General features: G+C 37.8%; 1 protein-coding gene across 1 annotated transcript in view; it reads left to right on the forward strand.

Annotated features, from left to right (window-relative positions):
- The window catches only part of LOC142354519 (uncharacterized), a 112355-nt gene that overhangs the window by 68071 nt on the left and 16487 nt on the right, over window positions 1-27797 (forward strand). Inside the window, exons 2-9 of the mRNA XM_075406842.1 lie at window positions 8751-8967; window positions 9393-9512; window positions 14217-14409; window positions 14696-14864; window positions 16146-16414; window positions 16779-16953; window positions 21049-21310; window positions 21778-22121. Of these exons, the coding sequence (XP_075262957.1) occupies window positions 8751-8967; window positions 9393-9512; window positions 14217-14409; window positions 14696-14864; window positions 16146-16414; window positions 16779-16953; window positions 21049-21310; window positions 21778-22121 (1749 nt within the window). The remainder of the gene's footprint in view (window positions 1-8750; window positions 8968-9392; window positions 9513-14216; window positions 14410-14695; window positions 14865-16145; window positions 16415-16778; window positions 16954-21048; window positions 21311-21777; window positions 22122-27797) is intronic.

A 27797-nucleotide genomic window follows, 5' to 3' on the forward strand; every position in this document is an offset into this window, starting at 1 on the left:
CTAGTTCGAAAAAAGTGTCTGAACTTTTTCAATCACCGAACATTGTTTTGGTGACCAAATCGTCAATTTTAGTCAAATTGTGCTCATTTTTGGGGTGCAGGCTCCAGTTTAGCCATAATTGGGGATGAAGTAAAAAAATTGACTTATTAATCCATTTTGGACAAGTTTTCAATTGCTTCCAAAAAAGTATCCGCGCTCGATGAGGCTTAACTTTTTCGATCACCCAACATTGTTTTGGACACCAAATCGTCAATATTAGTCCAATTGTGCTCATTTTTGGTGGATATGCGTCATTTTAGCCACAATTGGTGATAAAATTAAAAATTCAGACTGACCGAACTAATTTGGACAAGTTTTTACCAAGTTCCAAAAAAGTATTTGATCTTTTTCTATCACCGAACATTGTTTTGGTGACCAAATCGTCAATTTTAGTCCAATTGTGCTCATTTTTGGGATGCAGGCTCCAATTTAGCCATAATTGGGGATGAAATAAAAAAATGGACTGAGCAAACCATTTTGGACAAGTTTTCAATTACTTCCAAAAAAGTATCCGCGCTCAATGAGGCTTAACTTTTTCGATCACCGAACATTGTTTTGGGAACGAAATCGTCAATTTTAGTCCAATTGTGCTACTTTTTGGTGGTTATGCTCCACTTTAGCCACAATTGGTGATAAAATTAAAAATTCGGACTGACCGAACTAATTTGGACAAGTTTTTACCTAGTTCCAAAAAAGTGTCTGAACTTTTTCAATCACCTAACATTGTTTTGGTGACCAAATCGTCAATTTTAGTCCAATTGTGCTCATTTTTGGGGTGCAGGCTCCAATTTAGCCATAATTGGGGATGAAGTAAAAAAATTGACTTATTAAACCATTTTGGACAAGTTTTCAATTACTTCCAAAAAAGTATCCGCGCACGATGAGGCTTAACTTTTTCGATCACCGAACATTGTTTTGGACACGAAATCGTCAACTTTAGTCCAATTGTGCTCATTTTTGGTGGATATGCTCTATTTTAGCCACAATTGGTGATAAAATTAAAAATTCAGACTGACCGAACTAATTTGGACAAGTTTTTACCAAGTTCCAAAAAAGTATTTGATCTTTTTCTATCACCGAACATTGTTTTGGTGACCAAATCGTCAATTTTAGTCAAATTGTGCTCATTTTTGGTGTGCAGGCTCCAATTTAGCAATAATTGGGGATGAAATAAAAAAATGGACTGAGCAAACCATTTTGGACAAGTTCTCAATTACTTCTGAAAAAGTATCCGCGCTCGATGAGGCTTAACTTTTTCGATCACCGAACATTGTTTTGGACACCAAATCATCAATTTTATTCCATTTGTGCTCATTTTTGGTTAGTATTCTCCACTTCAGCAACAATTGGTGATAAAATTAAAAAATCGGACTGACCGAACTAATTTGGACAAGTTTTTAACTAGTTCCAAAAAAAGTATCTGAACTTTTTCTATCACCGAAGCTTGTTTTGGTGACCAAATCGTCAATTTTAGTCCAATTGTGCTCATTTTTGATGTGCATGCTTCACTTCAGCAGCAATTGGTGATAACATTAAAAAATCGGACTGACCGAACTAATTTGGACAAGTTTTTAACTAGTTCCAAAAAAGTATCTGAACTTTTTCTATCACCGAACATTGTTTTGGTGACCAAATCGTCAATTTTAGTCCAATTGTGCTCATTTTGGGGTGCAGGCTCCAATTTAGCCATAATTGGGGATGAAGGAAAAAATTGGACGGACTTATTAAACCATTTTGGACAAGTTTTCAATTACTTCCAAAAAGTATCCGCGCTCGATGAGGCTTAACTTTTTCGATCACCGAACATTGTTTTGGACACGAAATCGTCAATTTTAGTCCAACTGTGCTCATTTTTGGTGGATATGCTCCATTTTAGCCACAATTGGTGATAAAATTAAAAATTCAGACTGACCGAACTAATTTGGACAAGTTTTTACCAAGTTCCAAAAAAGTGTCTGAACTTTTTCAATCACCGAACATTGTTTTGGTGACCAAATCGTCAATTTTGGTCCAATTGTGCTCATTTTTGGGGTGCGGTCTCCAATTTAGCCATAATTGGGGATGAAGTAAAAAAATTGACTTATTAAACCATTTTGGACAAGTTTTCAGTTACTTCCAAAAAAGTATCCGCGCACGATGAGGCTTAACTTTTTCGATCACCGAACATTGTTTTGGACACGAAATCGTCAACTTTAGTCCAATTGTGCTCATTTTTGGTGGATATGCTCTATTTTAGCCACAATTGGTGATAAAATTAAAAATTCAGACTGACCGAACTAATTTGGACAAGTTTTTACCAAGTTCCAAAAAAGTATTTGATCTTTTTCTATCACCGAACATTGTTTTGGTGACCAAATCGTCAATTTTAGTCAAATTGTGCTCATTTTTGGGGTGCAGGCTCCAGTTTAGCCAAAATTGGGGATGAAGTAAAAAATTGACTTATTAATCCATTTTGGACAAGTTTTCAATTGCTTCCAAAAAAGTATCCGCGCTCGATGAGGCTTAACTTTTTCGATCACCGAACATTGTTTTGGACACGAAATCGTCAATTTTAGTCCAATTGTGCTCATTTTTGGTGGATATGCTCCATTTTAGCCACAATTGGTGATAAAATTAAAAATTCAGACTGACCGAACTAATTTGGACAAGTTTTTACCAAGTTCCAAAAAAGTATTTGATCTTTTTCTATCACCGAACATTGTTTTGGTGACCAAATCGTCAATTTTAGTCCAATTGCGCTCATTTTTGGGATGCAGGCTCCAATTTAGCCATAATTGGGGATGAAATAAAAAAATGGACTGAGCAAACCATTTTCGACAAGTTTTCAATTACTTCCAAAAAAGTATCCGCGCTCAATGAGGCTTAACTTTTTCGATCACCGAACATTGTTTTGGGAACGAAATCGTCAATTTTAGTCCAATTGTGCTACTTTTTGGTGGGTATGCTCCACTTTAGCCACAATTGGTGATAAAATTAAAAATTCGGACTGACCGAACTAATTTGGACAAGTTTTTACCTAGTTCCAAAAAAGTGTCTGAACTTTTTCAATCACCAAACATTGTTTTGGTGACCAAATCGTCAATTTTAGTCCAATTGTGCTCATTTTTGGGGTGCAGGCTCCAATTTAGCCATAATTGGGGATGAAGTAAAAAAATTGACTTATTAAACCATTTTGGACAAGTTTTGAATTACTTCCAAAAAAGTATCCGCGCACGATGAGGCTTAACTTTTTCGATCACGGAACATTGTTTTGGACACGAAATCGTCAACTTTAGTCCAATTGTGCTCATTTTTGGTGGATATGCTCTATTTTAGCCACAATTGGTGATAAAAATAAAAATTCAGACTGACCGAACTAATTTGGACAAGTTTTTACCAAGTTCCAAAAAAGTATTTGATCTTTTTCTATCACCGAACATTGTTTTGGTGACCAAATCGTCAATTTTAGTTAAATTGTGCTCATTTGTGGTGTGCAGGCTCCAATTTAGCAATAATTGAGGATGAGATAAAAAAATGGACTGAGCAAACCATTTTGGACAAGTTCTCAATTTCTTCTGAAAAAGTATCCGCGCTCGATGAGGCTTAACTTTTTCGATCACTGAACATTGTTTTGGACACCAAATCATCAATTTTATTCCATTTGTGCTCATTTTTGGTTGGTATTCTCCACTTCAGCAACAATTGGTGATAAAATTAAAAAATCGGACTGACCGAACTAATTTGGACAAGTTTTTAACTAGTTCCAAAAAAAGTATCTGAACTTTTTCTATCACCGAGGCTTGTTTTGGTGACCAAATCGTCAAATTTAGTCCAATTGTGCTCATTTTTGGGATGCAGGCTACAATTTAGCCATAATTGGGGATGAAATAAAAAAATGGACTGAGCAAACCATTTTGGACAAGTTTTCAATTACTTCCAAAAAAGTATCCGCGCTCAATGAGGCTTAACTTTTTCGATCACCGAACATTGTTTTGGGAACGAAATCGTCAATTTTAGTCCAATTGGTCTCTTTTTTGGTGGGTATGCTCCACTTTAGCCACAATTGGTGAAAAATGAAAAATTTGGACTGACCGAACTATTTTGGACAAATTTTTACCTAGTTCCAAAAAAGTATCTGAACTTTTTCTATCACCGAACATTGTTTTGGTGACCAAATCGTCAATTTTAGCCCAATTATGCTTATTTTTGGTGTGCAGGCCCCAATTTAGCCATAATTGGGGATCAAATAAAAAAATGGACTGAGCAAACCATTTTGGACAAGTTTTCAATTACTTCCAAAAAAAGTATCCGCGCTCGATGAGGCTTAACTTTTTCGATCACCGAACATTGTTTTGGACACCAAATCATCAATTGTAGTCCAATTGTGCTCATTTGTGGTGGGTATGCTCCACTTTAGCCACAATTGGTGATAAAATGAAAAATTTGGACTGACCGAACTAATTTGGACAAATTTTTACCTAGTTATTTACCTTAGTTTTTATGTATGTGTGTGTGTATGTATGTATGTATGTATGTATGTATGTATGTATGTATGTATGTATGTATGTATGTATGTATGTATGTATGTATGTATGTATGTATGTATTTATGTAAGTATGTAAGTTTGTATGTATGTATGTATGTTTGTATGTTTGTATGTATGTATGTATGTATGTATGTATGTATGTATTTATTTATGAATGTATTTGTGAACATGCTGATCATGCAGACTATACTGCTCATGCTGATCATACTGTTCATGGTACTGATCGTTCTGATAAAAAATATTGATATTTGCGCTACATTTGTCTCCTTTCAACACTTTCGATCTTCACTTGCAGCCAACTGATTTTTTTTGAAAAACTGAACGAATAATTTGAAACAAATTACAGCAAGAACTCAAAAACCTAGGTTGGGTTATGGAATTTTTGGTCCACCGTCTAGAAAATTACTTTTAAAAAGTAAATTTTCAATATGTGCACTAGTTTGGTGTCATTTCAAAATTTTTCAGTTCCAATTGCATCCAACTGATAACATGAACGAACTAAAATTTGATGAACGCACACGAAAGTCTGGACATGATCGCACAAAAATCTGATGAACGCATTAAATTCTGGACATGAACGCACGAAAGTCTGGTGAGCGCACGAATGTCTGATGAACGCACGAAAGTCTGGACATAAACGCACGAAAGTCTGGTGAACGCACGAAAGTCTGGTGAACGCACGAAAGTCTGTCGAACGCACGAAAATCTGGACATGAACGCACGAAAGTCTGGACATGAACGCACGAAAGTCTGGTGAACGCACGAAAGTCTGGACATGAATGCACGAAAGTCTGGTGAACGCACGAAAGTCTGGACATGAACGCACGAAGGTCTGGTGAACGCACGAAATTCTGAACATAGGCACTTTCCGTCTGGGACGGTTTGGACATAGGGACTTTCCGTCTGGGACGGTCTGGACATATCGACTTTCCGTCTGGGACCTCAACCTGGGACTGTTCGCCTGGTCCATAACTGTCTTAGGTCAATGATCTTATCCTGAGAAAATAAAATTAAAATATTATAAAAACGGCCTTGCAGAAATTGCTTTTGTTTTATTATTGCTCTCATTATACACAATTTTTGTGCAAAAATAACTAATGAAAATCACCAATCATCCATAATAGAAGTCAAAGCAATTGCGATGAACTAGCAATTTCAACAAAAAACTTTACAGCTGGCTACCCATTCGATCTGATTGAACAATATGCGGTCACTTTTTTCACTGGAATAGACGTTATTCGTTCGCAAAAAGCAATAACTCAATTGGCTTCACTTCTATTTTTTTTATAATCCGACCTCCATTAAAATTGAATGATGGTATTGCTATCAATAACCCAACTAGGGACTGTAGAAAACGTTGCGGTAATTCCTTTCAACGCGCATTTCCATTTTTGATAAATAATTATTCTATCACATTTTCCGTGCGAACAGTTTTGATCATCCTAAATCATGAGCTGAAACTTTTTTAGCGCTATTATGGTCTAATTGTGATGCTAAAGTTCTTAAGAGTTTCTAAAAACCTAAATGATAATCTGCAACTATCAACTTTAAACCAAATTTAGTAATCAAAGGAGTTAATTTTACCCATTCATTTCCGTTTTTTCGCTAGTAATGCGCGAGTTCAATTCTTGCAAGATTCTTGGGAGCTGATTCAAAACTAGCAATCTGCATGCAGGAATTTTGCAAGATAGTAACCCAGGCATGAAACTATATCGGGGTACTAATGACTTAGAAAACAACTTTGACGCAATTTAAAAACAAGAACAAAACTGAAATCCATGAAAAATTTTCAGCCCAACTTCAAAATCTTTCAAGAATCTTTCAAGTTTTTAAAATCTGGAAAACTTTTTCGAGTGTTTTTGGTAGTTTAGTGAACTAATTTCAAAGCAAATGTTTAAACTAAGTGAAAACCAGATGAATTGACTCCTAAGCGAATTTCAATTAGCAGAACTGACTCTGGTTGACTTTTTCCAAAATACAGTTTGAATATGAAATCTTGTAATATTCTTGCAAGTTTCCTGCAAAATTTTGAATTCTAATGCACTATTCAAATGCTTTTTTTTTCAATTTAAATTTAACAAAAAGCAACGAAAACAATTATTTTCAGCACTTTTCTCTTATTTTTTCAAACAAAATTTTTATAGGGAAACCGTCTGTTTGAAACTTTTTATTATTGATGTTTCCCAAATCATCACACCAACTTAATTGTGCCACACATTTTGCCTTCAAAATCAGCTAGTTCAAGTTTAATATTCATCTTTTTGAGCTCGACGAGAACCCCCAACCCTGCAGATAAAAAAGAATTCAAAACCTTGCGAGATTTTTCCAAGAAGAATGCAATGAACGCACGAAAGTCTGGTGAGCGCACGAAAGTCTGGACATGAACGCACGAAAGTCTGGTGAACGCATGAAAGTCTGTACATGAACGCAAGAAGGTCTGGTGAACGCACGAAAGTCTGGACATAGGCACTTTCCGTCTGGGACGGTCTGGACATAGGGACTTTCCGTCTGGGACGGTCTGGACATATCGACTTTCCGTCTGGGACCTCAACCTGGGATAGTTCGCCTAGTCCATAACTGTCTTAGGTCAATGATCTTATCCTGAGAAAAAGCAAATTAAAATATTATAAAAACGGCCTTGCAGAAATTGCTTTTGTTTTATTATTGCTCTCATTATACACAATTTTTGTGCAAAAATAACTAATGAAAATCACCAATCATCCATAATAGAAGTCAAAGCAATTGCGATGAACTAGCAATTTCAACAAAAAACTTTACAGCTGGCTACCCATTCGATCTGATTGAACAATATGCGGTCACTTTTTTCACTGGAATAGACGTTATTCGTTCGCAAAAAGCAATAACTCAATTGGCTTTACTTCTAATTTTTTATAATCCGACTTCCATTAAAATTGAATGATGGTATTGCTATCAATAACCCAACTAGGGACTGTAGAAAACGTTGCGGTAATTCCTTTCAACGCGCATTTCCATTTTTGATAAATAATTATTTTATCACATTTTCCGTGCGAACAGTTTTGATCATCCTAAATCATGAGCTGAAACTTTTTTAGCGCTATTATGGTCTAATTGTGATGCTAAAGTTCTTAAGACTTTCTAAAAACCTAAATGATAATCTGCAACTATTAACTTTAAACCAAATTTAGTAATCAAAGGAGTTAATTTTACCCATTCATTTCCGTTTTTTCCCTAGTAATGCCTGAAGTCAATTCTTGCAATATTCTTGGAAGCTGATTCAAAACTAGCAATCTGCTTGCAGGAATCTTAGAAGATAGTAACCCAGGCATGAAACTAAATCGGGATACTAATGATTTAGAAAACAACTTTGACGCAAATTAGTGTTTAAACAAGAATAAACTGAAATCCATGAAAAATTTTCAGCCCAACTTCAAAATCTGTCGAGAATCTTTCAAGATGTTAAAATCTGGAAACTTTTTTCGAGTATTTTTGGTAGTTTAGTAAACTAAGCTCAAAGCAAATGTTTAAACAACTCAAAGCTTAAAGTGAAAACCAGATGAATTGACTCCTAAGCGAATTTTAATTCGCAGAACTGACTCGGATGGACTTTTTCCAAAATACCGTTTGAATATGAAATCTTGCAATATTCTTTCAAGTTTCCTGCAAAATTTTGAATTCTAATGCACTATTCAAATGCTTTTTTTTTCAACTTAAATTTATCTAAAAAACAACGAAAACAATTATTTTCAGCACTTTTCTCTTATTTTTTCAAACAAAATTTTTATAGTGAAACCGTCTGTTTGAAATTTTTTATTATTGATGTTTCCCAATTCATCACACCAACTTAATTGTGCCACACAGTTTGCTTTCAAAATCAGCTAGTTCAAGTTTAATATTCATCTTTTTGAGCTCGATGAGAACCCCCAACCCTGCGGATAAAAAAAGAATTCAAAACCTTGCGAGATTTTTCCGAGAAGAATTCAAATTCTTGCAAGATTCTTGCCAGAACAATTCCATTCTTTCAAGAAATTTGCAAGAAAAATGGAAAAACTATGCATGTCAGTTCTCTTGCAAGATTTTTGCAATATTTCAAATTCCTTAACTACTAGGGTCCACAAGATGTTAAAATGCATGGCCGAAACCGTGGAAAGTGCGAATATATGATGCCAAACCTCTTAACTAATAAATAACAAATATTGTTTACTAGGTTGTTCAAATGGTTGGTTTCTTCTACGTTGCATTTGACAACAAAAGAGACTTGGACTTCCTGCATCGCAAGTTACACGTGTTGAACAGCATCATAGTGTGGTTTATTGGACCCACAATGAAGTACTCTGTGGGTGGAACCCAAGGGTCCAGGTGCAAATTATGTCCGGAGTTCGATGCCAGATTTCCAAATGCACAAAGGGAGGCTTGGTACACAGGTAAATCCTTTTAATGTTCTCAATACTCTTTTTTTGTTGACATTTGCTGTTATGGGTGTGTGCAAGAACTAAAAGCAAGGGTTTGAATTTGTTATAATTTATTCAGCCTGTTCAAGTAAAGGGCTAGCAACTGCGAGTTCGTTACCATAGAAAATTTTAGTATCATATTATTAATTGCAGTGATTATTGTTCTGCCTGGGGGTGAACGGAGGAGAGAAAGGACCGGGGAGGGTGTAACTTTGCCCTTGTCATCAAATAATAAAAAAATTGAAGAGCAATAATACAGCTTCCATTTTCATGCAAGACTGTAGGGCTCTCAGGCTGAAGTTTGCGACCCAAGAACACATCAATGATGCAGACCCTCTTAAGTTATGAACGGAGGTTCCGTGATTTTAGATTAAATTTTAGGGATATTTTTATTTCAGTGAGTTGTTTCCTGGAGATCTGGGAGTACCTCTTCTTCACAGACCAGGCATTCATGTTGGAAGCATATGACAAGTTTGTGGTCAATTTCAACGTCACCACAAAATATAAAGACATACTTGGTGAGTCATAAGACCCGAGTAGACCATATTTCACAAAAAGTTAGAAAAAATTTGATAGAAATTTATAATATTTTTGGGATTGCAACTTATTAATTTAAACAAAAACAAAACAGAAATTACCTCCATATGGCTCAACATTTACATGCTCTCCCATAAATTAATAAAATTTTTTTAAATATAAATAATACATTTGAGCTAAATTTACTTTGTCATTTTGGATGTCAAAATTCTTGATAACTAAAGACAGCAGATGCAAAATTACACCACAAATGGCGGTTTCTAGCTAGCCCAAGAGTTCGCACCTGTACTTGTTTTCGCCATGCAATTCAACAACTTCCCAATTTTACAGACAGAAATTAAAACATAAATAGTAATTTAATACATCCAAGTCATTGTACTACTGTTTGTGGGGGAAAAAAATTTGCAGACCAGCGAATACGAATGTTATGGCTCTTTAGAAATTTGTTTTGTAAACAAAGGTCTTAGGTAATTAATTACGATTTGCAAAATTCGTCAAACAATACTTTCGGCTATTTGAACCACTTTTCGGCGGAAAATAGTGACAAAAAAATTGTTTCGCAGAAAGAACTATTTGCCAACTAAAGAAAAATTATACAAGATCATTAGGCATATTTTTAGAGATACTACATATTTTTTCAACGTAAAGTCCGAAAAAAATTGTTGGGATTTTTCAATCTCAGTTCTTTTCACGGTGCGTGAAAGAGACAAATAACCCGGTACAGCACATTTTTGTTGCAGAAAAAAATTATGTTAGAGCTTTGTAAGCAAGAAAAAGTTACCATAATATTGAAAAAAGAACCCCTTATTAAATTTTATATGTAAATATGGACCAATCGAAACTTACAACATCAGTCATAGTGCAAAGAAATGCTTTCAGGGCTGTCGCTCCACATGTTTCGGTTGCTTGAGTAAATGTTCTCCAATTTATCAGTGGTTTACTTGCTGGTTTTTGTTGACAACGTGACCATAAGCCACAAAAGATAAAAACTTAATTAGTAATTAAATATATAAAAATGTCTCGAGGGATTAAGAATCAGATTAATGCTTACACTAATGATAGCTCTTAAGATAATTTGATTTGCCATATGAATCTAAAGATTTTTTTAATTAAAAAATTGGTGCATCAGGTTTTAGACTCATTAAGGCAATGGCAAAGTTTATGGCAATGGCAAACCAAGGACTGAAAAAAGTTTTAAGCGCAGTTCAAAAAATTAACTTCCCATAATAACGTCTCACACTTAAACAAACAAACACACACACACAAACACACAAACACACACACACAAACACACACACACACACACACACACACACACACGTACACAATCATGCACGCACGCACACAAAAATACATACGACAATTAATAATATTGATAATTGTTTCAAATATAAATGAAATTCACAATTTCCATCTTAGTTTCTAGGGCCTGTAAAATGCACACTTCCTCCTGTGACAAGATCCCCGTACTAGAAATTATTCCTCTTCACTAAACCAAAAGTGCACTTAAAAATATTGTTCATTTCTTAAATTTGTGCAATAAAAACAATTTTAAAATTTGTTATTACTACAAATTTTGGATCAGCAATTAATACGCTGTTCCTTTGAAATTAATTTCTTTTCCAGTCTTAAATTTTAATATTGGAACGGAAAATCACCACATAAAAAGCTATTTCCTCTGGACAAGGGAAGCTGAAAGTGAAGAAAATTGAAGCTCAGGAAAAATGAAGCACAGGAAAAAATAACTTATAAAAATCATTGAGTACTTATAAACATAAACACACAATTTTACAAATATATAAACAAGCACTACACATACACATTCATTTACTCATACAGGTAACCTACACGCACTCACGCACGCACGCACGCACGCACGCACACACACACACACACGCGCGCGCACACACACACACACACACACGCACACACACACACAAACACACACACACACAAACGACACACACAAACTCAAAAGCGCACTATCCTCTCTTTCTCTCTCAAACAGTGGCAGGCACTTACTATATTAAACCAAAGCACTCAACTTGACCCAAACACTCGCGAATTGTGACCTGCCTAAACCTGCTTCACTTACACCCACAAACACCTAATGACACAGAAACGTACATCACCCCCGCATATCCTTTTTCTCAAAAAGCGTCTGACTCAAATTTTTTTTACATAAACGTATACACACTACACAGACACACAGCAACACGCACAATTGTACACACATACAATCTGGAAAAAAATTGACATACACACAGGGTTTTCTCGCCTTCACATCTACCTTAAACACATAAACACACTTCAAATGTGCACATCCTTCAAAGATTCATACACACAAAAATACACACAACATATGCTGACATACAAGGTTACTCGCATACGCACAAATACACACACACACACACACACACACACGTGCGCACGCACCCGAACACGCAAGCACACGAACACACACACACACACAAACACACGTATGCACACAAACACGCACACACACACATACAAAAACAAACACACACACATAAACGCTCACAGGCACATACATACATACACACACACACACGAACGGACACATACGCACACACACCCAAAAAAAACACTTTATTAACCATAACAGTCATAACAAGTAACAGAGTGTTTAACAATTGTTATAATACTGCCTTGAGTGTGGTTATTTATTTTAGTATGTAAGTGTAATTAAATTAATTTTAATTAATTCTTAGCTCGACCAGTTAGTGTTGACTCTTGAGTCATGGTTTAGTAAACTTTTTAAAATCTGATAGATTTCCAACTAACCGACCCATAAGTTGTATATTGTTTATTATCAAAAACGATTTAATGTAAAACTTTTTCATTTCTTTTGGGAATTTTTTTTTGTTTTCCAAACCCCTTAGTTCTTTAGGAAGTGAATTCCAATCCTTTGATGCAGTTTTTATAATTGAACGTTCTAATTTTTGAGTGTGACATATGTATTCAAAAAATATGTCACAGCTTTTAAGGTTTTGTCTGATGCACCAAGTGGGCACGGTTGTGACATCTAAAGGATTAAACGCGGGTAAAAGACAGTTTCTCAGTTTCCACATATAAGTGGTTCTTTTCAATTTGATTAATTATTCAACAGGGAGAATAGAATGCTTTATCTTGAGATCTTTTGTTGAGTGCATTCTATTTCTAGAGTAACAAGCACGAATGGCCCAATTTAGTTGCTTTTCAAGCGATATAAGCAAATTTTTGTCTATTGATTGAATTAACAGTAATGAATAGTGTAGATGGCTGATGACAAATGCGTTCAGAACCGTTTTCATTAGAAACGTTGGTATCCGATTACGGAGTGTATAAATTGTTTTAATTCCACCCGCCATTTTCTTTAAAAGATGCTTCACTTCGTCTTGGAAACTGAGATTTTTGTCAATATGTACCCCAAGATACTTGACGCTTTCAGACTCTGCAATAATTTCGTTCCCGATTTTTATTGATTCAGATTCGCTGAAATTTATGTTGCGGCTGAATAGTATGAATTCAGTTTTTGATGGATTCAGTTGTAGTTTTAGACTTGCGAAATACTTGGTCAGCAGAATTACATTTTTTTCTCTAATTGTTTTGCACTCTCGTTGTATAGGAGCGGTAGCAAGGAGTAATGTATCATCCGCAAGCTGTACCACCTCGCAGTTTTTATCAATTCGATCTCGCAGATCGTTAATAAAAATATTAAACAATAGAGGACCAAGCACTGTCCCCTGAGGCACACGACGTTCTAGAGTAATCTCATCTGAATTTACGTTATTAATCAGAACTCTTTGTTTTCTCTCCGAGATGAAACTTTCTACTAGTTTTATGGTTTTAGAGTCAACACCTAATCTTCCTAGCTTTTTTAAAAGGATAACATGGTTTATTGAGTCAAATGCTTTTGAAAGGTCTAGAAAGACAGCAGCTACAATATTGTTTTGATCTGTTTTATGTCTTACAAATTCAGTAGTGTAAACGAGAGCGTCAGTTGTAGAATGTTTCTTCCTAAATCCGTATTGAGAGCGACTTAGTAGTTTGTTTTTTTGTAAGTACTCTGTCAGTTGCTCTTTGATTAAGATTTCAATAACTTTTGAAATGCAGGGTGTTATTGATATAGGTCTGTAATTGTCTGGTTCCTCGGGGTCGTTCTTTTTAAAAATTGGTGTTACATCAGCGGTTTTTAGAATCTCAGGGAAGGTAGAGTTGTTTATGCATTCATTTATAACGAAACATAGATGTTTATTGACTACAGAAACTGCATCTTTTAAGGCCCAGGGGGGTAGCACTGAGGGTTCCTGTGGTTTGTTTCTATTGAGTTTCTTAATGCACTGTAAGCATTCAAATTCTGTAATACATCTAATCGAAAAAGTTTTGGCTGATCTACCCGCAAAGTCTTCGATATTTTCGCAAGTTTCATCTTGTAATATGAACTTTCCTAGCTGTGAAAACCTGTAATTAAGAAGGTTTGCAGTTTTTTTGGGCTCGGTGACATCAAACATACACACACACACACACACACACACACACGCACACACACACACACACATACACACACACATACACAGACACACACACACACACACACAAACCCTGATAAAAACTTTACGCTTTTCAAACGGCTAATCAACAGAATCAATCACCAAATGCGAACATTTTTAACGGCCTTTTAGAAATAGTGACTCAGACAGCCAGGATTGACAAAATCTTCCCGAGTTGCTCCATAATCTTTGTGAAGAACAAGATCCTTGAGTTCAAAGAGGCCAGAGATCCAACCAGAGACATTTTACATTCCAGCGATCTTCTTCTCATCCTGATACTCGTCAATTTTCTGCATCCCACCAAGAAACTACTCCAGGCTATAAGGTATGAACGAAACTTAACTATGAAAGATCACTTTATTGCAAAAACGGTGTTTCAGTTTTCTCTGTCAAATTTTGATTCTGTTTTCCATGAAATTATAATCAAGCTTTCATTACTTTTCTCAATATGTCTGCTAATGAATTCAATTTTTATGTTTTAATGTTCTTCAGAAAGCGAGCATGTTATAATGAAACAGTTATTGAGTTCTAACATATCTCTCTTTTTGTGAAATATTTATTCAGGACAAAAAAAATTTGTGTTTTTATAATAATTTTAATATTTATTTTAGGTATATTGATGCTCAGAATGGCTTCATTTACCCCGATTCCTTCTATGAGCCTCCGAAAGCCGAGAGTCCCCCAGCCTCACCGAATGGTAACTCGGGTACGTCTCCGAGTGATGAGAGTTATGAAGACGCCCTTATGGGGAAACCAACTACGTCTACAAATAACTTGGATGTTAGATTTGTTCGTTATTTGTCAAAATTTAGCGCAATTTAGCGACAGAGTCATGATTACACAGCAGATTTTCTGGTATCATTTTTTCTTCTCTTGGTTTTCACATTTCAACTTCTTGTAAATGTTCCGACCCCAGATCGTTTTTGATATCCTCACTCATTGGAGATCAGGTACTTATTGGAGGACGTCAGAGATTGAATATTAAAGAATTAACGGGTGTTTTTTGGACTCCACCTGACTGAAAGTGATGTGCCAGACTGAAAGTCGATATGTCCCGACCAAAATGAACGCATCAGGGGCGTTGTGCGTTCAAAACTACACGGTCTGCAAAGCAAATGAAGATACAAAAATCTGAACATAGATGTTTTTGAAGTCACGAAAGTCTGGACACAGGCAACTTTGAACGAACGAAAGTCTGAACATAGTGAAATTTGAGCACAAGAAAACCTTTTGAATGGAAACGAAAATTCCAAAACCTGATATGTTCATGTTTTTCTACACATTCGTACTAGAATGAATGCCCAAACTGAAGGCTTTATACAAAGAAAACATCAATTAACTTAAGTCAAAAGTTGCAAAACCTCGAACGCTGGAAAAGTACAGTTGCATCTAACATTTTCTTTGTTTTCAACAATTTTACACCTATAACTATAAAACATTCCTGAAATTGCAAAGAAATCAAGATTTAATAACTCGATGTCTGGCACTCTTTTCAATCAATATGTTAATCGAGCACGTTTTATGAATTTTAACTGTCACATCTCAACATTACCCTAAAATATCTTTACTTTAAATGAATGCTTTATGAAACTGCTATGTACAATTTATATGAATGAGAATGGAGTTAGCTATTTGACATGAACGCAAGAATGTCTGGAAATAAGTGTTTCTGAACGCACGATATTCTAAACATGATTGCACAAGTTTGTACGAGCATAACGTTTTTTATTCGAAAAGCACGAAACTCTGGTCATAGGAAGTTTCGAGCGCACGAAAATCTGGACATAGGATCTTTCGAAACGCACTAATTTTTTTGAACGCACAAAAGTCTGCATATCAATAGTTACAATCATTCTACGGACAGTCTAGCTGCTTTGTTTTAGTTCACTCCTTACTGAAATATTAGACAATGAATGAAAAAACTTAAAAATCTGATTTGCAATATTTGATGCGCACTATTTGATCAAAATTCTCGTTTCAAATGATTTGGTCAGTTTATTTTGAAAAAGTTAATGACAAAATAATATAACGCTCATAACTTTTCGTTTAACGTGATCACAGGTACGGAAGAAGAGCTCCACGGAAGTTGTGAACAGAAACAATACTAAAAAACGCAACAGACTTAATCATTCGGACAGTGCTGAGAGCAAGAATCAAGCTAGCCAGAGCAGTAAGAGCAGCAGTGATCGAAGCCAGAGATGCAAGTCACAGTATTTCGACGCGAGCGAAGAGTTCTTCTATAATAACACAAGCAACAATACAACAAAAACTTCAAACACGGGCGGGACAGTACACGCCGCATCAACATCAACTTCAACGACAGCAAACACGTTGAACTTTTTTCTCTTGCGCAAAATATACTTTCAACTTATAATAAGTCAAAGTTGTTTTTGTAGGCTTGTAAATAAGCTTTGTGTTCATTTTGAGCCTTTAATCGACAGAAACATCAAAACGTAATTTGTAATCATACGAGAATTTTTTTTTCACCGCATTCACCGCATTTCTTACAAAAATTCACCCAAAAACCTCAACCCGGGATAAAATATAATTGATATAAACGTTATGGAAAAAAAATACTGAATTTACAGGAATGAGTTTTCGATATCCTTTTCTATTTTTCAAGTTTTCCACTCACTGTATTTTTTCAAAGTTTTACTTCAAATAACTAAATCTTTCAACGTTTTTGGCAAATAGGAGCAATAAAAGCAACAACAAGGACACAATTGTCACAGTGGAACCAGAAATGAATGACGAATTGATTCAAATCTCAGGTGATCACGAAAATCAAGACGAAAGTGAACCAGCAGAACAAGGAACAAGTGATCATACGAAGCCCCGAAAATTTTCAGATGACTTTGGAATTCCCCTTGTTAGTACAGGCTGCATTACGTATTTTTACGAGATTTTTACGTATTATTACAAGATTATAAAACAATTAAGCATTGCAATAGCCCGTCTTGGGCTCCCATTGAAGTTCATCGATGAATCATAGTAATTTCATAACAACACCATCGGTGAACTATCGATGGCTCAATACCACTTTTTCTCTGATCATAGTAAATCTATCGATGGGATATCTCTGATTTTTTACTGGATCATAGAAATTACATAAACACTCGAATGCATGCACACAAATAAACGTTAGTTTCTCGACTCTATTGTCTCTTTAAAAATCTGCTTACGTCCAAACTGCGACTTTGTTCCTCCTAGGAATCCATCTTATAATCTGTTGTTGAAGAGCCAGCTATCTGCGCTATAGTCACAGTTTTTTGCTGCCTAATGATAATTGAATACATTGTAAATTTGCAGTGTAAACAGAATCATAAAGCGTGAAAGCGAGTCCATTTTCAGCCAATCGGAAACGTTTGTAAGAAATTACGGTGATCCATCGGTAGGAATTTCAGCGTCCAAAAATTTACTATGTTCCACCGGTGGAAATTTCGGTTTCTATGAAATTACTAAGATCGAATAATGGGATCTTTGCTTTCTATGAAACTACTATGATCTATCGACTAAATTTTTGCTCTGAATTTGCTCTGATCTATCCGTGGATTACTGAAGAAGTTACGCTAATTCATCGATAGAAACAAATGAGACCACAACTCGGGAGTCTCCAATATTAGTTTAATGACTATCATTTTTAATCGCTTATTCTGATAAAATATTTTTTATCAAAGTCGGTCTTATCAGAGCTGGCTTGGGTGGTGCGTCACAACTGGGAAACTGGATCTTTTCCAGTATGCCCCCCAGTACGTTATGCTCCCCCTAATTACAGAGCACGTGATATTACATAGTAAATCATTATGTAAAAATATGACACATTCGTTTGGGGGTGCAGTTAATATGCACCCACTAAGCTGGAGAGGGCACAAATGGAAAAGATCCGGGGAAACTATTAATCAACCCAGTAGTGGTAACAATAGTTGCATAATTTATTGTTGAAGCAGCTCGCTACCGCAACTTGAAAACCTGAAACAAAAACAAAATGCTAGGAGTTGCCGTATCAAGTTCCGCCACCCTTCTTTCACTTGTTGATGAAAGAAGAGTGCCGGAGGTTTTGTGTATTTGGCGACCGCAACATCAATTGCCTAAGGATATAAACACAGCTGTTCTATATTTTTCAAAGTTATGCAAAAGCTCAGTTCTGCCTCGAAGTAGGATCAGCTCTCGTTGTCGATGACTTCCAATACGATAAAAGTTAACGTGCTATAGTTTCAGCTGTTCATTATGAATATAGTTTCATTAATTCCGTCGAATCAGAAAATTTTAGCACATTAAATTTAATTAAATAAAACTTACCAATCCAAAACAACGCCTCAACAAAATTTGACTGAAGGATGATTTTCAAATTTGAACAACAGTGTCCTAATCTGTCGTAAAACTTATACCGTAAACTGTGATTTGATGCTGATCAAACTGTTTTATTCTGCAAAGTCTTTTCAGTTTTTAAGCAACGATACTCGATTCTATCACGAATTACTTTTAGACTTTAAAAATTTATCAAACGGCAAGAAATTTTGTAATTGTTAATGACAAAATGTCGCGAAATTTAGGCTAAAATTGGACGGATTTTTGCGAAATTAAGTTGCTCAAGTAATTGATATAGAGTCCAATTAAGCCCTAACAGTTGTCTGAAATGCTCAAACCGTATTTCAACTGGCTTGTTTCCAAAAAACATGTCAAATTTTTTGAAGGCAGATATAAAATTTTTAAACAAAAATCTTTAAGCGAAAGAAAACACAAAACTATAACTCGAACACGAATTGCATATAAGGAGATAAAGATATAAAGGCGATTGCTTTTTGAATTAGCAGTTGATTTTTCCGACGCAAAGAATTTTGCAAAATAATTTTAATTAATTTTGAACTAAAACTGGAAAAAGTTTTGTGTCAACCTTCATTATGATTTATGAACAGGTCTCCACATGAAAATTATTATTTAAAGAGATACCTCATACATAATACAGAGAAGGCACTCTTGTACGAAGACCGTATGTTTGGTAGAATTGTGATCTTGTAGACTGAAATACGTTAATTGTGTCGAGCGAAATCCAAGACAACGATTCAAAGAAAATTCAAATCCTAGCGGCGTATAGTCTGACAAAAAGAGATTTAAAAGTTTTATGGAAAATTTTTAACTAAACTTCTCAATAAATACAGTAGTATTTTAATATTTTTGGTTAAAAAAATTATACATTAGGATGCATTTAAACTTATTAGTAGTAGTTGTTGAAGCTGATACTCAAAAAAATCTTTAAAAAAAATTCAATCTTTTGTCTTTTACTTCATTTTAAAAAGAGTTTGAATAGATTTGGCAACAGGCATATGAAAACATCTGGATTCTTTTCGAGTTCTTCTAAAAAGTACAACGCGAAAAAACTTCACAACGTGTCAACATTGTTCCTTTGTCTCCTCAGCCATGTCTTCTTGACTTCTTGATTGAGAGATCAGTTCCTGCGAATGCATAAAATTTATCGAAACTTTATCTTAGCGCTTTAGCAATAGACTCCCGGTGCTTAGCAGAAGATCTTTTTCACAAGCGACCTCCAGACCCCTGGAATCTTGAGGGACTTGAATTCCGCAACACCAGCCATAAAATTGGGAGGAAAACAGGAAACATGTGACAATGCCAAAAATTCTGGGGGTGCTCGGTCGGGGGCGTCGGCTTGCCTTCTTTCTAGTCTTTTTAGTTTGTTCTTCTTTTGTTTCTGAAAAAAACCGTAGTCCTCAAAATTTAACTTTATTTTATATTTTCCACGTGCTTTTTTAGTTCCAAATTCTTGTCTTCTGAATCAGTGTTTTTAAGTTTATATTGATGATGACGTATTTGCAGTAAGTGTTCAGCGCCAATTTATGAAGATTATCGATGTTGATAACATTTTCGGGCCCTACCTAACCTAACCTAGCTGGATTGGTTGTTGGGAAAACATGTGCTAATCTCACAGCTGGGCGAGTCAAAAGAACTAGAGCGGTTTTTGCTTCACATGACTCAGCAGTGTGGTCGGGGCCGTTGAAAGTCCTTGTTACGTGTCCTAGGGGCCAAATTCCGCCAGGAGTTCACTCTTCCAGTACCCAGACAACATCATTTACTTCAAGTTTGTTTCTGAATTGGTCCATTTCCTTCGGGCGTTCAGAGCATTCAAGTATTCTAGGACCAGCCTCTTCCATATTGCTTCCTGTCGTTTGCTGATCTGCGTCCAAGTCTTCGTCTTCAAAGAAGGGTTCTCGTTGAATACACAGGCTGGTATGTTAGGGAAAGCTCGACCAATCAGGAAAAGAATTGGTACTAGTGGATCTTCGTCTTGGTTGTCACTTCTGACGTGCGTCAAAGGGCGTGCATTAACTAAGCATTCGGTTTCTGTGAAAATGGTTGCGAAGACGTCCCAAGTCAATTTGGCAGAGCCCAGATTCAAAAGAAGAACTTGTTTTACTATCTGCACGAGCCTTTTCCCTTAATTACAATGCTGATGCCTCTTGGGGGATTGGGGTGCTTGGTTGGGGGCCTCGACTTGCTTTCTTTCTAGTCTTTCTAGTTTGTTGTTCTTTTGTTTCTCAAAAACTCTTAGTCCTCAAAATTTTCCTTTATTACATTGTTTCCACGTGCCTTTTTCGTTCCATATTCTTGTGTTTTGAAGCAGTATCTTTAAGTTTACTTTGATTATGGCGTTTTCGCAGTAAATGTTCAGCGCCAATGTGTGAAGATTATCTATGTCGATAACAACATGGTTGTAGAAATATTTTTCGGATTTTCCGCTCCGTTCATACAAACTTTCGTTCTTACATGACGCAAAATTTTCCCGGCGCAATTGTACTTCCAACTTGTGGCAGCTAGTTTTCGGGAGCCAAACTCTAATTTTTGGGGAATGCCTGCCTGCAGGCGTTGCCCAAATGTCAAGAATTGGACCAATGTTCAAGTTTTTGCCCCTTAGAAGCTTCTAGATTGATTTAAAATGTTGAAATTTAAGAGCACGGCAGCTGCAACAATATCAACGGACTTCTCAAACCTGGACGAACCGTTTCCTCTTGACGCTTCCAGTATTGACTTGGATAATGACACTGGAACAGACGGCAATAGTGAAACAACCTCCCCCTCCCCTATCAACGGCGAAAAAAGGAAGTCGAGATCACGCACCATGCCCTCTATCTCACTCGGAATGCACTACGATGACCTTGACCTTGGAAGGGAGGTCGTTCACAAGAACTCAGACGCGAGTGGAAGTGGACAAGGTCAGTGAATTTTGGAACAAAAATCTTGAAATAGAGCGCACGTTGCAACATAGAACGAACGAGTGTACTGCTAGCAATAGTAGATAAAAATCAACGTCTTATTTGGTATATGACCTCATTCTGGAAGCTAAATGAAAAATTGTATCTTCTCCGTTTGCGCCCCCCAGAACGTTATGCTCTCCTCAGTTAGAGAGCAATTGTCATTAAACAGCAAAATATATTAAATAAATATATGGTTAGCGCGTCTGAGGGATGCAAATAATACGGATCCACTAAGATGGGGGACACAAATAGAAAAGATCCAAAATTTTAAAATTTATGTTCCTTTGAACACACGAACGATACAAAATTAGCAACATAATTGTGGTGAAAAAAGTGGCTAATAAAATGGCCTTTTAATGTCAGAGTTAATGCATGGTTACCTACAGACTTTGGTGGTAAATTCAACATCTTTTGTATCTCATCAGGATCTCGAACTGTGACTTTACTGGATCACGCCGAAACCCCAGCGCCCTCCAGGAGAGACCGGAAAGACCTGGATCTTCACTTTGAGAACGGGGAGTCGGATCAAGGCCAGGGATCTCCTGGCGAGTACCCTTCGGACATGTCGAACAATTACGGATCTCCTGGGTCTAGAGGTCACTTGGGGTCAATAACAGAGGTCAGTGAACTGCAGTCTTCATGCGGAACTGTTTTGAGTGATGTTACTACAACCTCTGCTGGTTTTGATGACAGACCTTCAAGTGAACAAACGTATATGGGGGTGAAAAAGGAAGAGCTCAAATATTTGCCACTGAGTCCAGTTTTAATGGTTAGTTTTCTTTGTTTCATACCATTCATACCTGCGACCTAGTTCAGCTCTGACGAGATCCTCTTGACAGGGTGTCCAAGTCCTCAGAACAAAATCAGATGAAAGATTTGGTCGCAGGTTGATTCTGATCTTGGCTGTTTTTTTGTCTACTTAGCTCGATCAGTGCAACTTTTGGGTAATCTGACACACAACTGACGGAAAAAGGACAAATGTTTGAGATGATAATGAAGATTTTTAAGAGTAAATTTTGTGCCATAATGAAAATGTGCACTATTTTGTTGCTTGTGAAAAGTTTTTCAATATCATTTGAGGTCAGAACATGTTTAATCCGTAGTGAATGTTTAATCCGTATTAAACAATGGCAAGAAAACCTAGCCAATGCGATTATTTTATGATGTAAATTTACAGAAAGTTTCTCGTCTAGTCAGCGAATGGCTATCCAGGCTGAAATACTAGACCGAAAGTGGGGTTGTCCAGACCGTCCCAGCCGAAACATGCTTATGTCCAGACTTTCGTGCGTTCAAAACTTTTTGTGCTTTCATTTTGGTGAAGAAAACCGAGTGTTTTGTTCGGTCTGGGATTCCCAGGCCACAACCTGTTGGGTTATGGACTTTCGCAAGCGGAATAAAAAGCGTTTTTAACTAAGTAAAAGAATTAATTTCTCAAAAATGAGAGAATAACAAAATGATATTTTACAGTAGAATTTAGAGATTTACAGGAGAGATCTGATTATTAGATCAAGATGGTGATTTGAATTTGGGGATGAAAAAGAACTCAAAAATCAGCTGTATATATACCCATTATCAGTGTGAAAAAGTCAAGATACAAAACTAATCTTAGCACCGTGATTTATAGTGGGGGTCGCAAGGGTTACCCAATATGGTTTGCTTCTGCAAATCAGTCGCAAAGGGAACCATAAATGGAATGCATTTGCACTTTTCTAAGAATTCATTCACACTTCCGGAGATATCATCATCATTTAATACGTGCTGGGAAGATTATACATCAATTAATCTAAGTCTAATAATAGTTATCTAGATTCACCAATTTGAACCGAATATTGATTCTCAGCACCATTCATTTATATAATTTCTTTGATCAAAATCAAATTGCTTGTCTTTCTAATCTGGTAAGTCAAACTTTCTTTCTAATTCTCACTAAGTTTAAGACTATAGTTTGATCGAAATTCTAACACCCCCACTCAGACGTGAGCTGATTGCGTAGAGTCTGTTCCCATCAAAACTGCTCTGAATGTTTCCACTTTCGAAACGGGTAAGGACTTTGTGAAGATGTCCGCTGCCATTTTGTCTGTAGGAACGTAATGAATTGAAATAGTCCCATCCTTTGTTTTGTCCCGGATGAAGTGAAACTTTGTTTCGATGTGCTTGCTCCTTTTGTGCATGACTGGGTTTTGGCAGAGTCTGATACAACTTTGGTTGTCTTCTCCAATTGCTATTGGACGTTTCTCTTGGATGCCAAAATCCTCTAGAAGTTGTTTCAGGTAGAGTGCTTCCTGAACTGCTGCTGCCATGCCCTGATATTCTGCTTCTGATGAAGAAAGAGCAACTGTGGCCTGCTTCTTGACACCCCAGCTGAGTGCTGCGCCACGTCCGTTGAGCTTGAAGTAATAGCCCGTTGTTGATTTTCTGTCGTTCACGTCTCCAGACCAGTCTGCATCACTTTCCCCCACTAAATCATAACTAGCCTCTTTTGTGTAAGTAAGTTTTAAACCTTTTGAACCTTGAAGATATCGCAGAAGTCGTTTTCCGCACATCCAGTGTTGATTGGTAGGTGCATTCATGTGTCTGGACAGAATGTTGACTGTGAACATGATGTCTGGCCTCGTCTGTTTGGCCAGATACAGAAGTGATCCAACCAAGCTTCTGTAGATCCTCTGGTCCACTTCTTCGTCTCCGTTCTGTGCTATCTGAAGTTTCAAATTCAAATCAGCTGGAGTTCTTGACGGTTTGCATTGATCCATTTGAAAACGCTCAAGCATTGTTTCTATGTAGCGTTCTTGGTCGACTGTGACTTTGCCCTCTTCTCGTCTGATTCTTAGACCCAGAAACCAGTGTAGTCTCCCTCTGTCTTCCATGTGAAAGGTTGCTTCTAGTGCCTTCTTGACATCAGAGACCACTGTCATACTTCTTGATGCTACTATGATGTCGTCAACCCAGACCAAGATGAAAGTGTGATCCTCTGCTTCTGATCTTGCGAACAAGCAGTGATCGTTCCTGCTTCTGGTGAACCCCTGTCTCAGTAGGAAGTCTGCCAGCTCTTTGTACCAGTTGTTAGCAGCCTGTTTCAAACCATAAATTGATTTATTTAGTCGACATACTAACTTCTCCCCATCTGATCCGCGTTTTACAAACTCCTGTGGCTGTTCCAGATACACTTCTTCCTCGATTGGTGAGTGCAGGAAAGCAGTCTTGACATCAAATTGGTGACTCACATGGCCCTGCTTCGCTGATAGTTGAAGTAGAATCCTGAATGTCTCTGGCTTGCAGGTAGGCGCAAAAGTCTCAAAGTAGTCCAGTCCTTCCACTTGTTTGAAGCCTTTTGCCACATAGCGCGCTTTGTATTTGTCCACTTGACCACTGGGTCCCAATTTCACTTTGTAAACCCATTTGCCCGGTATGACGTCCCTGTCTGTGGGTGGTCTCACTAGGTTCCAAGTCTCGTTGTCTTGGAGTGCCTTGACCTCGTCCTTCATTGCCCGGTGCCACTGGTCCCAATCGTCACCTTGCTTGGCTTCGTAGACTGTTTTGGGTTCCACATAGTCGCCCTCAGTCACAGCAAGATGGGTCCTGACTTCTCCAAAAAATTGCGGATCATTCCTTGCTCGTGTCCCTCGTCTGGGCTCCGCTCGGTCCGCGTGTTCCAGTGCATCTTCATTGAAGCCAACTGTCTCTGTGTCACTGTCTTCCAGTGAATCTGAGTCTCTGTGACTCCCTCTTGTTGCAGTAGATTCTTCATCTAGTGCTGTTTCTCCAACATCCGAGGCCTCTTGTCTCAGTGTTGTTTCTTGAGTATTCACGCTCCCTGCGTCATGCCACTCCTCCTTTATTGCAGTAGATGTGTCCTGTCGTTCTCTGTTGTCATCGTCTTGATGACCATCATCTGGGTGGCAGATTCCCAGTTCCGACCCATCATCTAGTAGGTCCGCCGTTTCTTTGTTGTCAGGGATTGAGCCCACTTCAGACTCCTTGATGATCACATCTCGAACTGCCATCACCTTGCGTGTGTTGGGTATGTACACCAGGTATCCGTTTTCTCCTTCAGTGTAACCCACAAACTTTCCTTCCAGTGCCTTGGGTTCAAGTTTGCTGACTTCTCTGTCCCTCTTCCTCATGAAGACTGTGCAACCAAAAATAGATAATTTACTAATTGGAAGCTTAGGTTTTATACCTCTCATCAGCTCTGCTGGGCATTTTTCTTCTCCTCGTCTCACAACCAAGTTTCTGATCCTTGCTGCGTGAAAAATTGCTGCTCCCCACATCATCTTTGGAAGTCCTGAGTCAATGAGCAAACATCTTGCCATCTCCAGCAGTGTCCTGTTGCACCTCTCAGCTAACCCATTCTGTTGTGGCGTCTCTGGTATGGTCTTCTCCTGTAGAATGCCTGCATCTAAGCAGTACGTCTCGAACTGCTCTGAGAGAAACTCCTTCGCATTGTCTTGCCTCAGCTTAATGGGCGTCCCCACACTGAGAACAAATTTCTTCAGGCTGGCCAGTGCTTCACTCTTTGCCTTAAGCAAGTCCACAAACACAAACTTCGTGTATTGGTCTGCAAACACTATGGAGAACCGGAACCCTGACAGTGACTCTACTCTGAAAGGTCCCATCACGTCTGTGAACACCCTCTCCAGCTTCTCTTCTGCTTGGGTCTCTGCCACTCTTGGTACTGGAGTCTTTGTGATCTTGGCCAATGCACACACATTGCATACATCATCGAGTTCCCCCACTGTCTCTGGTGCATTCCTGACCACATCCGCTTGATTCAAATGACCCAATCGTCTGTGCCACTTCCTTGCACTGTCAAGTTTCACGCTGTTGGAACTCATCTTGAATTCTAGAACGCTGCAGGGTAAGTAAAACAAATTATTTTCTTGTGTTAGTTTTACCCGAGTTCCCTTCTGGAGTTTCATGCAGCTGTTTCCTCTCTCGAAAGTGAAGCTATGTCCCCACTCCGTGCATCTTGAGACTGATAGGAGGTTTGAAGAATAGTCCGGCACACACAGAACATTTTTGAGTTCGCATTGGAATTCCCCTTTGTTTGAGGGTATGCTGATCCTCACACAGCCTCTGCCCACCACTCTGGAAGCCTCTCCGTTGGGATTTCTGACCACTGATTGAATGGGCACAAAGTCCAGGAACGCATCGATGCTCGTCACTATGTGATCTGTACAACCACTGTCCACTAGCATGCCTGCTGTCTTCCACTGGGTAAGAGCTGCCCAGCATTCCTCGTCTGGTGTAGCCAATGTTGGACCCATTGCCACTGACTCATGTTTGCCTCCATCTCTTTGTCTCTTGCATGCCCTGTCTAGGTGACCCTTCTCACCACACTTGCTGCATTGTGCTGTCTCCTTCTTCCTGCAGTCCTTGGCAAAGTATCCAGGGATCCCACACACAAAGCAGTTTCCTTTCTTGGGTCCCTTCTTGAAGTCACGCTTCACTGCCAGTGCCACTGAACCACTTTGTCCCTTGTGTCTCTGCACCGTGCTCTCATGAAAGTTCTGCAGCCTTTTCCTCAACTCTGTGAAGTTCGTTGCCGGGTTGAAGCTTTCCTGTATTACAAAATTTTCATACCTCATTGGCAGACCATTGAGGACCAAGGCGTTGAAGAGGGTCTCTGAGACTGCTTCCCCTGCTTATTGTAGCCTTGTGAGCAACTCCTGTCCTCTGATGAAGAAGCTGTCCAAATCCTCAGAATCCTCGAGCTGCAGTCGAGCAAGCTGTGCCACTAAAGTAACCACTGTCGGCGTCTCCACACTCTGAAATCTCTCTTGCAAAAGCTTCCAAGCCTTTGCTCCATCTCCAATGCCATCATCTCCCACACAGTCATGTCTCATCAGCATGAGGGTTGTTGCATCTAGAGTCAGTGCCAGATGGCACCACACATTGTTCCGTTTCTCCTTGATGTCTGCAACTTCTTTCTCATATGCATCCTTCAGCACCTTGTGGTTCTTCTTCTCATCATTGGTTGCCCCATTGGCCAGTGGCGCAGGCTCATTGGCTTGCTCCTCTGTCCCCAGTAGTGATTTGTAGAGTCCCTTCGTCTGCATCATCGCCACAAACCTTGTGCTCCAGATTGGAAAGTCCTGTGCCTTTCCTGTGTAGGTCAGCAGCTTCACTGTCTGTTGATCCATTGAAGTTTGAGCAGGCAAAACAATTGTGAAAAGAAAAGGTACTAAGCAGAAAAGGATTATGACTGTCAACAACAAATTAGTTTTGTTTTGGAAATTAATTTTATGACTTAAAAAATTGCTGTGCCCATAACCTGTTGGGTTATGGACTTTCGCAAGCGGAATAAAAAGCGTTTTTAACTAAGTAAAAGAATTAATTTCTCAAAAATGAGAGAATAACAAAATGATATTTTACAGTAGAATTTAGAGATTTACAGGAGAGATCTGATTATTAGATCAAGATGGTGATTTGAATTTGGGGATGAAAA

Source organism: Convolutriloba macropyga, chromosome 15, assembly GCF_964194025.1.
Source record: "Convolutriloba macropyga chromosome 15, txConMacr16.3, whole genome shotgun sequence".
Classification (NCBI taxonomy): domain Eukaryota; kingdom Metazoa; phylum Xenacoelomorpha; order Acoela; family Convolutidae; genus Convolutriloba; species Convolutriloba macropyga.